The sequence below is a fragment of the Canis lupus genome, chromosome 16 (genome assembly GCF_011100685.1).
Source record: "Canis lupus familiaris isolate Mischka breed German Shepherd chromosome 16, alternate assembly UU_Cfam_GSD_1.0, whole genome shotgun sequence".
NCBI classification, from domain to species: domain Eukaryota; kingdom Metazoa; phylum Chordata; class Mammalia; order Carnivora; family Canidae; genus Canis; species Canis lupus.
This window is the reverse complement of record NC_049237.1, coordinates 47,969,907-47,981,935: the sequence shown is the minus strand read 5'-3', so window position 1 is coordinate 47,981,935 and position 12,029 is coordinate 47,969,907. Positions and strand designations below refer to the sequence as shown.

At 43.9% G+C, this 12,029-nt stretch overlaps 1 protein-coding gene across 6 annotated transcripts in view; it reads left to right on the top strand.

Moving 5' to 3' along the window:
* The window catches only part of WWC2 (WW and C2 domain containing 2), a 205,169-nt gene that overhangs the window by 177,755 nt on the left and 15,385 nt on the right, over positions 1 to 12,029 (top strand). For 5 of the 6 annotated variants that reach the window (XM_038560449.1, XM_038560446.1, XM_038560447.1 and 2 more), the window contains 3 exons: positions 1,000 to 1,164; positions 2,543 to 2,635; positions 4,738 to 4,980. In XM_038560449.1, the coding sequence (XP_038416377.1) occupies positions 1,000 to 1,164; positions 2,543 to 2,635; positions 4,738 to 4,980 (501 nt within the window). Of the gene's footprint in view, positions 1 to 999; positions 1,165 to 2,542; positions 2,636 to 4,737; positions 4,981 to 11,804; positions 11,947 to 12,029 lie in introns of those variants that run through there. The other variant, XM_038560450.1, reaches the window with a different exon arrangement.

The window sequence follows — 12,029 nt, the reverse complement described above, 5'->3', positions numbered from 1 at the left end:
AGCAAGTTTGCCGGTTTGAGTGAGAGACGTTGGTGGAGATGAGGAATCACATTTAGCTTGGAGGATGCTGGCAGACTTGGGATGTTGGTAATGGGGTCTTGGAAATTCCAGTTCTTTATTCCTGGGGAAAATAGTATTGTACCCTGACCAAAGGAAGACTTGCTTCGATAAAGGAGGTAGGCAGGTGGGAATCCTTTTATACACAGAAGATCAACAATAAACATCTGCCTACGCCTGTACAGTTTGTATTTTCAGAACCTTCTGTTGTTACTTACCTTTTATTTTTCATTACATTTCCAAAGAGACAGTAAAAATCCAAACTCAGCTTCACAGTGTTGCTGTTTTTATATACGTTATAATTGCATATGCTATGTGAGCCTGTTACTTTGTAGTATATTTTCATTTTCTTGTATATAATTGCTTGTATCATTATTCGGGAAAAAAAAAACACTAATTGGAATGGTGAACAGTGTGGGTTTTTTTTAAGATTTTATTTATTTATTTGACAGAAAGAGCATGAGCAAGGGGAGTGGCAGGCAGAGGGAGAGGGAGAAGCAGGCTCCCCGCTGAGCAGGGAGCCTGATGCAGGGCTCGACCCCAGGACCCTGGGATCATGACCTGAGCAGAAGGCAGGCACTCAACCACCTGAGCCACCCAGGCGCCCCATGGTGAACAGTGTTTAATGATGAAGTATCCTCTACAGAACCACATTTCCCCTCTCTAAACCTCAGCCTTCGGTCGTGTGGCTCTGATGTTAGAGGCAGCACCCGCATTTATGGGCGCCCTGTGTTCCCCCCTGCAGGTAACTTCCTAACTCAGTGGGAAGCCCTCCCCCTGGGTTCCCATCAGGATTAACACCCCAGCCTTTCTCTCCCAAGTGGCCTCAGTGCTGGGTGAGGCTCTGTCGTGAGACTCGATGCTGCTTTTGTGCTTAGAAGAAAGGAGTGGAAATGTATCCATGTCCATCCGCTCCTGACAAATTTCTGCCTTCCTTTCCAGGTTGATAAAGAGACAAACACGGATGAGGCAGGGGATGCCGGGGTGGCCGTGCGCCCCAAAGACCGCAGCGGCCTGAGCGCTCGGCAGCGCCCCTTCGTGCGGAGCAGCGTGATCGTGCGCTCGCAGACCTTCTCCCCCGGGGAGCGGAACCAGTACATCTGCCGGGTAAGGGGGACAGTGCCCTGCCCTCCCGCCAGCCGGTGGCCCACCGATGACAAGAGACTGCGCACCAGCAGTCTTCAGACTCCCAACTGTGGCTCGCCGTTTGCTGTACAAATGGCTAGAAATGCTATAAAACATACACAAAATATCACACTCATATGGGTCTTTTGAGGTTGGGTTCTTGTTTTTTTTCTTTTCCTAAATTTAATGTCTCATTAACTCTCAGCCATTTATTTGGCAAGCATGTGAAATTAAGGACCTGGCTGCTGAGTGTATTTGTACTTCGGTCTGTTTTAGAAACTTAAAATGACTCGAGACTTAAATATTTTTTTATATTCCTGCTGTATATCATCCATGCTTCACACCGTTGTTAATCCTGCAGAACCAAAATTGCGACTTGGGTTTCAGAACAAAAATCATCTTTTGATAATGCCTCCAGACACCGAATCAGATTCATAGGCCTGTAGAGAATGTGGTGGGATTTGCATCCGTTTGCCAAGTTCTACTTCCAGAAGTATTTACGACCTCTAGTAATATAGATTAATATTACAAAATGGCTTAGGAAATGCTTCCAGAATTCTGAATGTATTCATTCAATTCAACAAACATTTTTATTAAGCGCCTGCTGCTAAGCATGTTTCTAGACACCTGGTTGGAATTCCTCTGTGAACAGAAGAGCCCCAGAGCCCTGCCCTTGCAGAGCTTACATCCTTGTGAGTTGAGCCAAACAATTAACCTGTTGAACCAATTACGAAGTGTCTTGGGTGGGGACCGATTCTCTGGAAAACAGTAGAGCAAGTTAAGGGGGATTGGGAATGATGAAAACAAAGGTCTTAGGTTTAAATAGGATTCAAAGTAGGTGTCATTGAGAAGGTGCTGTTTCAGCCAAGCCCTGAAGCAGATGAAGGGGTGAGCACGGGCTGTCTGGGCCAAGAGCCATCTAGGTGGTCCTAAATTTGACTGAACTCTGACCTTGTTATAACCCCATGTGTTATACAGACCTTCCTTTTTAAAAAGGAATATTACAAAAAATAAAAATAAAAATAAAATAAAATAAATGAATTTTGCAAATTAGCTTCAAATACAAAGGATAATTGTATTTCCAAGTATGTATCATCTCAGTGCATGAGTTCTGATAACTACCACCAAAAGGCAATTGTCGAAATTATGTAAGAAAACGTAATTGTTTAAGAAAAACATTGAACCGAGAAAAACTTGTTTGGGGAAGATTTTCTTAAAGAAAAAAAACTCATTACTACCTGCTTTATCTGATAAACTTCTCAGCGCTAAACCACTAGCACTCTGTTATGCAGTGATTTTCTTTTTCTTTCTTTCTTTCTTTTCTTTTTTTTTTTTTTTTTTTTTTATCCTTTGTTGCCAGCTGAATCGAAGTGACAGTGACAGTTCAACCCTGGCTAAAAAATCACTGTTTGTGAGAAACTCCACTGAACGGCGCAGTTTGAGAGTCAAAAGGGTATGTATTCCCTCGGCGACATCTCCCTGCCTCTGACCAATCCAGAATCACAAATTGTGAAGCATAAATAACCAGGACTGCTGAGCGTCATTGCTGTGTGCTCTTGGGCCACTGAATGAAGCCACTGTCATTCCAGAGAGACACAGCTGTTGTGTTAGTTACGGAGACAGAGAGATGGTGTGCTTGCAAGCAGAGATTCAGGGCTGGCTTGGATCCTCTGATCATTAAGCCAGGAAATTCACTTTGCAATATGGATGAAAAAGGGTTTTGCAGAGTGCACTGATGGCCCTGTGTCTCCACACTGCATCTGGCTCTCGAGCAAGAGTGTAGCACCTTGTACCTTTTCGGAGGGACAGATATTCTGGTAAAGGAGTACACAGTATTAGCTACTTAAAAGAATCTTACTCGGTTGAGTCTCTGACTTTTGATTTTGGCTCAGATCATGATCTCAGGGTTATGAGATCGAACCCATGTCAGGCTCAGTGCTGAACGCAGAGTCTGCTTCTCCCTCTCCCTCTACTCCTCCCCCAGCTCATACACATGCCTGCTCTCTCTCAAATGTATAAAATCTTCAGGAAAAAAATAAAAAGGAAGGAAGGAGCTCATCTGATTAGGAGAATCTAAAAGACTATGTGTAGGAGGTCCATGGGCAAACCCTCCACAGCCATGCTTCTTTCTCCACCCATGCCCCCACACAGAGCCACTTGTCAAACATTGGCCAGCATGCCGCTGCACATCGGAGTCCTCAGAAAGGCTGCATGTACATAACCCCTAGGAAGGATTTCTGGTTCTGAAAAGCAAGTAATACAGTCACCGAGAGTGTATCTAGGTGATTCTGCTGTGTACTAAGTTCATTAGAGCAGAGGTTGAGTAGAGGGAACCTGATAAGAATATTACAGAATGTTGGAGAATGTTACAGTGATATGTGTTGGGTGAGGAGGAGCCAGTACAAGCTTTCCAGCCCTGGGCAAGGCTCTGGAACAGGAAGGGGCCAGCAGGCCCTCCCCCCGCCATCTGTCATGAGCACCACTGTCATCCAGATCATCAAGCCCGAGTTCTTCTCAAATTGGAGTCTCTGCTCTTGCATCAAATAGTACCAGTTTTTATTCGTAACCTTTTATTTTCCATTCCCCCTGCCAACAGCGTAGGCAAAAAATACTCCCCTTGTTCCCCTCTGCTTATGCAATCTTACCCAGCCTTGTTTGACTTCCTTTTGTCAAGCAAGCATGACCAGCCCTGAACCATCTCTCCTTTCCATGACTTCCCATGGCCCAGAAGGCACAGCTCCACTGCTCACTGCTGGAGGCCTTCAAGGTGAAGAAGTGAGGCTTCTCTCCCTGGGGTTTGGCCTGCCACCCTCCACCCACCTCCCCAGCAGACATTTACTAACATATACTCAATAATTGTTTCATAATAAATGGGTAAGATTGGCCCTGGGAAGAGCACCATGGTTCACTGATGAAAGTGATATCAGACCATGGGAAATCGAGGAAGGAGTTGGGATTTAGGCCTATCGATGAGAGGAGGGGCTCGGAATCTTAGCCGTGCTGACCAGCTGCGTTCTGGCCCACACCTATGGAAAGGACGGCTCAGGGGTAAGCTCTGGGGGTGCAGTCTTGTGTCCTGAAATGGACGAAGCATGAGTTTCTTGTATTTCTTTTTCACAGAGGGTGACTCTGTGCAGTAAGTTAGCCAGGTTAGGAGAGGCTGTACTAGGACATCAACTTAAATAAATCTCTGTGGTTTAAAACAATAAAAGTTTATTTCTCATTTATCTACTTGTTCATCGCAGGTTGGCTAGATGTGCATGTGTCTTCACTCAGGACTCCCCCTGATCGGGCCTCGGCCTCTGAATCTTTGCTGTCGTGCTAGTAGGGAACAGAAATTGCACATGGCACACTGGCTTTGAAAGGCCACTCCCTGGAAATGGTGCCCATCACTGCCCCTCACCTTTCATTGGCCAAAGCGAGTCACTTGGCCAGTTGGCACCTCACTTCAAGGGAGTGAAGAAATGCTTGCCATCCTGTGCCAGGGAGGACGGAGAGCAGAGTAATGAGCACGCACATAATAAGGGTGTCCCGTTGTGTTTTCTAACTCTGCAGACGGTGTGCCAGCCAGTCCTGAGAAGAACAGCACCAGAACGCCCAGTGCGCACATCTCTAGACCTAGAACTGGACCTTCAGGCGTCTCTCACCCGGCAGAGCCGCCTCAATGACGAGCTGCAGGCCCTCAGGGGCTTGAGGCAAAAGCTGGAGGAGCTGAAAGCTCAGGGAGAGACTGAACTGCCGCCGGGTGTGCTAGAAGATGAGAGATTCCAGAAGCTCCTGAAACAAGCTGAGAAACAGGTACTCTGGAACCCCACGGTCCCCCTGCAAAGAGCCAGGTCCTAAAGCCTGCCCCGTGGGAGGCCTCCCATTTTCAGCTCCGTTTGATGAAGTCTTCAGGTCCTTTCCCTGGAACTCAGAGCACTGTTTTCTCATTGTCATAGGCTTTTTTATTTTTTAACCGAGGATATTGCTAAGAGAGTGGTCCTGCCAAGGGACAGATAGGAGGTCCTCCAGCCTGACCCCACCGGCCGTGAGGGAGAGTAGTGGTCTCTGTTTCTGCTCAGCAGCAACACAAGACTTGGCTAATCAGTCCAGCATAACTTTTAATATAAATGACAAATTTCATTTGACTTTTCTGGGTAGCTCTTTAAGATTCATTAACCACCTCAGTTGTAAATGCATTGTTAATTTTAATGCTTCTAAATTTTCTCTTTCTTTCTTTCAAAAAAGATCATGCTCCACATATTGGCATCATCCCCTTCCACCATACAAGTAACTATGCAAAATAAGATAAAATCACTGATTAAAAACTAGGGTATTTTTAAGGGAATATTTCCATTGGTCTGCCACCTATCTACAACCAAAATGTTCTAGAACCTGCATGTTTATCCAACTGGTTTATTCTCTGAAGTTTAGAATTCATATTTGGGTGTAAGAGAGTGTATCCACATCCATATGTAATAAACATATGGAATTTTCCACATAGCTGAAATATTACAAGTGCCAAAACATTCTCTTTCAACCATTTTGAATGGAAATCTGAAATAGACTAGAAACTTTCTTAAACTAATAGAAAATCTTGTCCATAATCTAAACTTCCCTTTTTGGGCCATACTTATTGTTTGGTCACTAATGTGTGGTACTGTAGGGAAACTGAGTCGTTTAATGGACTAGCACTACTGATCCTGGATGGAACTCAGAAACTTAATGAATGAATTTTAGGAATCAAACTGATCCCAATAATTTATAAAGAAAGTTTAAGCAACAAAACATATTACATATCAGTATTATGTCCTACCTGATAGAGAGAACCCTTGGCATACAATAGAACATCGGTAACTATCTATCTCTCTGTTGAGTGGGGAGTTGAGTTGTAGGCCAAATGTTTGGTACTGTAGTGACTACCAGAATAATTAGACACTGCCGTGCGGTCTAAGAACTTATGGGTTGATAAAGGAGATGAGCCAGATATACCAGGTCCTCAAGAGAAGTCACTTTCTAGTGAGATCAGGTTTCATGGAGGAAGTAGCAAAATGGTCTTGAAGGCGGGTAGTGGGACTTTCATCCACAGTGGGTGGAGAGGCCAGGGGCTGCTGGAACCTGCAATAGTCAATGTCCAGGGTAACTTCCGTCCATGGACATGAGCCCACAGAGAGCAGTGCCACAGTGTGGCCATCTGTTTGCACCATGGAAGACTGCACTGAAGGGTGAAATCCCAACTCATGTTTGTCACCTTGATAATAACCATTGCTTTCATTCTCTTGAGTCTTTCAATTCATCATTAACCATCATTTCAAATTCTTGGTTTGCTTTGACTAACATTAATGTAATGGAGAAGCATCACAATCTTTTTTTTTTTTTCATCATCACAATCTTTTCACCCTTACAGGTCAAAGGCTTTCAAGCTTGATTAGAGTTTTATAACTGTAGATTTATTTATTTATTTATTTATTTTTATTTTATGATAGTCACAGAGAGAGAGGCAGAGACATAGGCAGAGGGAGAAGCAGGCTCCATGCACCGGGAGCCCGATGTGGGATTTGATCCCGGGTCTCCAGGATCGCGCCCTGGGCCAAAGGCAGGCGCCAAACCGCTGCGCCACCCAGGGATCCCATAACTGTAGATTTAAATAGAGCATTGCATCTTTGGGGTTTTTTGGTTGTTTATTTGTTTTTGATTCATCATGATCTGAAATTCTAGATCTTTGGATATCAATAATTGTAAAAACTTTGGGATTTTTTTTAACCTTATATCATATTGTTAAATTCATCCATGAACTGCTCATTATTCTACTTTTTTTTTTTAAGATTTTTTAATTTATTCATGAGAGACACACACACACACACACAGAGAGAGGTAGAGACACAGGCAGAGGGAAAGGCAGGCTCCATGCAGGGAGCCGGGTCTCCAGGATAATGCCCTGGGCCGAAGGCAGCACTAAACTGCTGAGCCACCCAGGCTGCCCTATTCTACTTTGTTTTGACTGCTATCTTATCTCCAGTGTGTAGAGAGAAGCTCAGTAAAGCAAAAAGTTGGTTATTTGAAAAAAATTAAACAAAAATAAAGCTCTGGCAAGATCAATGAAGAGAAGATACATGTACAGAAAATTATAAAAGTAAAGAGGGATAGAATTATAGATAATTTTGAAATGTAAAAGATAATTGAATAATATCAAAGATACAGGCCCACAATTTGGACAAATATCTAGGAAAATAGAACAAAGGAGAATGGATGAAGGGGAAAAAAACATCAAAAATCCTATACCTCTTAAAGTGAAAGCAATGATTAAAAATCTATCCACAATGAAAATATAGGTCTAGATGTTCTGTTGGCAAGTTCTACAAACTTTCAAAGATTATCTCAATTTTATAAATTTCCAGACACCAGAAAAAGAGAGAACACTTCACAACTTGTTCTATGCGACCAACATCCCTAATACCAAAACTAGACAAAGATTTTACCAAAAGGAAAACTCACAGGCCAGTTTCATCCATAAGTATAGATGCAAAAATCCTAAACAAAATATTAGTAAATATCATCCAGCAATATATTTAAAAGATAATATATTTTGACCATGTTGAATTACACAAGGATGTTTTAGCATTAGAAAAATCTGTTAGTACAACGAATCCCCTCAGCAGATTAAGGAGAAAAATCATTTGATCAACTCAATAGACGCAGGAAAAATATTGATAAATGTCCATATTCATTCATGTTTAAAACTCTTGAGAAGTTAAGAAGAGATGACCTCTTTAACTTGATAGAGAATAACTGAAAGCAAATGCGATCCTAAGTAGACAAACATTGGAATCATTCCCTTTATAATCAGACACAGGCATTCAACACTCTTCTGTCCAACATTGTATTAGAAATTCTAACCGATGTAAGGCAGGGAAAAAGTAGAAGCAGAGAGATGGGAAAGGAGGAGATAACACGATCAGCACTGGCAAATACCATGACTGCATAATTAAAAATCCACAAGTTACTACAAAGAATAAGAGAGTTTAACAAGATGTGTAAGTTGAAGAATCATTTACAAAGTCCATTGAATTGCTACTCTACACCAGCCAGAAACAACTAGAAATTTTAAGTATGAAGATATGTTTTACCACAGTATCAAAGAAGATCAAGTATCAAGGAATAAATTTAACAAAAATTTATATTATGTTAAAGGAAAAACTTTTAATAACCTTATGAAGAGAGTAAAACAAAACAAGACACCTGAATTCATGAGGAAGTACATACTACATTCATGCAGAGCAGAGGCCTGCAAACTTTCCCTGTACGGACATGAGAAGAAATATTTTGGCCCGAAGGTTCTCATTCACTACCTCTAAACTCTGCCGTGTAGCACCAGAGCCACCACAGACAAGATATACACCAATGGTTGCCATGTGTTCTAAGAAAACTTTACAAAAACAGATGCAGGCCATAGTTTGCCAGCCCTGATCCAGAGGAAGAATTACTATCATGGAAATAGTCGATTCTTCTTAAAATGCACCACAGATTCGATGTCATTCCAAGCAGAATGCCTACGTGGATCTTCATCGAAGTTGATGCCGTTAATGGAAAAAGGATAAAGCATAGCCAAGACACTTTTGGAGAAGAAAAACAGAGAGTGGGACTTGCCCTGCAAGAAATCAGGAGTTGTCAAGCTGGGAAAGTGGATAGATAGTAAATACGCGGTGGCGGAGCCAAGAGACCGATTGATGGCATGAAAGAAGGGCCCAGAGACAGACGCACGTGCGTGTAGAGCATTGCTGTGAGGAGGTCAGAGGGACTGTCAGTGAAGCTGGGAAAAAGATCATCTGTATGGGAAAAGATGGCATTGGATCCCTGCCTTACCCACAAAAATCAACTCCAAGTAGACTAAGGACTTAAATGTCAAAAACAAAAGTTGAAAACTCATAGTGAGAAATGTGAGGTGCAGCTTTTCATGTTTCAACTTTCGTATCTCTGTGTCCTCCCTACCTGGAGATCAGGCCGATTGGAGCAGAATTGATGAATCGTGAATGCTGTGATGGGAAGCCACTGAAGGTGTCTTAAGAGGAGGCTTCTCTGGGAAGCCTGTGGTGGAGTTGTGCATGCGACATTGGCCAGTCCACTTTCCAGAAATTATGAGAGGAGCTTGGGCAGGATCCAAGCTGTCTGATCCTGATGAAAAGCAGCAAGGCTGAAGCATCCTTTCGGTGATCAAAGTATCGTAAATGCACTATTTCCTAAGTGGCCTTAGTCTTTGATTGCTTAGAACTCTTAAGACTTTTGCTGGTGTTAAGTAGATGATTGGAAGTATGCAAGTTTTTAGGGTGACTCTTGCTTTCCTTCCTCATTAAAGAAATCCTTAGTGCAAGTAGATGAAAACGGAGAGGTATAGAAGCCAACAAGCAAAGAGAGCTTCAGGGCTGACTCAGATGTGTTGCTGAGTCTCTAAAACCTGCGCTCAAAGAAGAGTTGAGGTTTGATGCACACGTGTTCATTTTAATGTCCTTTAATGAGACAGTCGAGAATGCATGTCCTCAGCTGCAGAAAATTCTGGGAGGGCTTTCTTGGGGAACTTGAGCAGAACTGCACCATATAAAGGAGAAACACTTCTTTAAAGCAAGTCTTTCCTCTCCTGGGCACCTAGCAGGCAAACCTGTCAATACGCCAAGGGACCGACGAGGCCACCTTCCTGCTGCTTCTGTGTTACAGAACCTTACGGTGGATATTCCATCCCACTTTGGCAAAAGTCTCCCCTGCCTCATTAAAGCCTGCTGAACTTGCTTTGCCAGCTCTGATTTTATCCTGTTTTGAGTTTTGCTCGCCACTTGTCCGCCACTAGAATACACAGTTGCCTCTTGACCTGCTGGTGGATGAAAAAAATACAGCAGAGAGAGAAAGAGATGGGAAACGGTCGGTGGCCTCAGGGGAAGTTGGCCACCTGAGGCCGAGGCCCTGCCATCGAGGTCAGGCATGGTGTGGTGTGGGGATCTCAGTCCCAGCTATGCCTTTGGTGGCCCTGAGACCGAGTATCCCTGGAATACCAGGGCTCAGGGATATTATCAGGTCAAGCCTAGGGACTAAGGGAAGCACCACTTCGTGCCTGAGCCTCAACAATCCTGAGACGGTGCTGATCCCAGCTCCCGTGTAATGTTCACGGTCACAATCTGGAAGATAAAGGCCGTGATAGGGAGAGAGGGGCCTGCTCACACTTCCCAGGCTGCCGAGGTCCCTGACTGCCCTTGGTTTTCGGGCCTATCATACATTTTCCCTGGCGGAAGTCATCATGGGAACGTTGGGCAGATTTTCCAGGCATAATACAAAGTTGAACTAAATTCCCTTGCGAGTGACCTCCCTGAAAACTGGGATAGCTGTCATTCGGGCAGCTGTTTATGTCACGTGGGCAGTGTTTCCCCCTCTCTTCTCCTAATTATTAGCATTTTGATTGTCCCCATTGTGAGTCACCATCTAAAAAGTGGCTGCAGTACCAGGTGCTGTCGTCTCCCGTGCTGACCTCAGAACCAGTGTCTCCTTGAAAGTGCTGCTGTAGCTATGGGAGGATTTCGCGTGCTTAAAACCCCAACACAACCCAACATGCTTCTGTACGAAGCCACGTGTAGTTGGCCTCGCCAGCCGAGTTAGCTTTCACACCACATTGGATGCATTTAGATGAGGCAGGAACGGGGCACTTGGCCCTTTTAGCCGCCTGGGCTTTTCCTGTCAGCAGCACGAATGCAAAGATTCGAGATCTCTGGAGTCTTGCCCTATGCAGAATGTAACCAGGTCTCGTTCTAGCTTTGGGAAGTGTCTTAAGAAGAGTGACACTTGAGAATTCTTTTTTTGTAAAATAGTAGTTTGTTTTTATATTAATTTGCAGTTGCTTAGTCATTAAATTGTATCTACTTATGCATGATTCTGGCCCCATAATAAACTACTGGTGATTATAATCATCCTTAACACAAGTTGCATTGATGATTATGCTTAGAAATTTAATTATATCTTAATAGAAGCTTTTCTGATTCGTCTATCTGATGAACTGGCACTTAGTTGGTTTCATAATCAGTTCGCACAGCAAGATACTGAGGGAAAAGAAGAGCTGAAAGAGAGTTGGCTTGTGATTGTGCGGAGTGTGGGATAAACACTCCCGTTGCACTGCATCACTAAGGGGGGGCAGCCCCAGGAACACAGCAGAGGCAAGTGGAGGAGGGAGGAGATGCCCCTAGGTGCTCCCTGCTTGCCGTAGGGCCACCCCACCCAGAAGCCATGAACACCTCATCTCACAGTCGTCCTCTGGGAGGAGGAGAGAATTGCTCTGCAGGGAGCCTGACGTGGGACTCAATCCCAGGACCCCAGGACCATGGCCTGAGCCAAAGGCAGACACTTAACTGACTGAGCCACCCAGGCACCCCTGGGGCACTATTAATAGCTCAGTACAAAGTCCTTTGTTAGAGAAGTTGATGCTCATATAGACAAACCCTGTATTTATGTGCACAATACAGGGCTGAGCTCTCTACCCGCCTGATGATATCTGGTGAAAAAGTCTTTGGTAGACGTTGGAGGTTCTCGATGAGGGTCTAAGTGTGAAGGAGGAGACTTTGCCAACCCTACTTTCTCATTGCCATTCCCCTTTCTTCCTGTCACAGCTCCTTCCTTTCTAGTCTAATAAACAAAATCAAGACAAATCAGTCTTGGGACTCCTGGATGGCTGAGTCGGTGAAGTGTCTGCCTTCATCTCAGATCATGGTCCGGGGTCCTGGGATCGAGTCCCTCTGCGTGGAGTCTGCTTTTCCCTCTGCCAGCCGTTCCCCCTATTGTGCTCCCTCTCTCTGACAAATAAATAAAATCTTTAAAAAAAAAGAAAAAAAGAT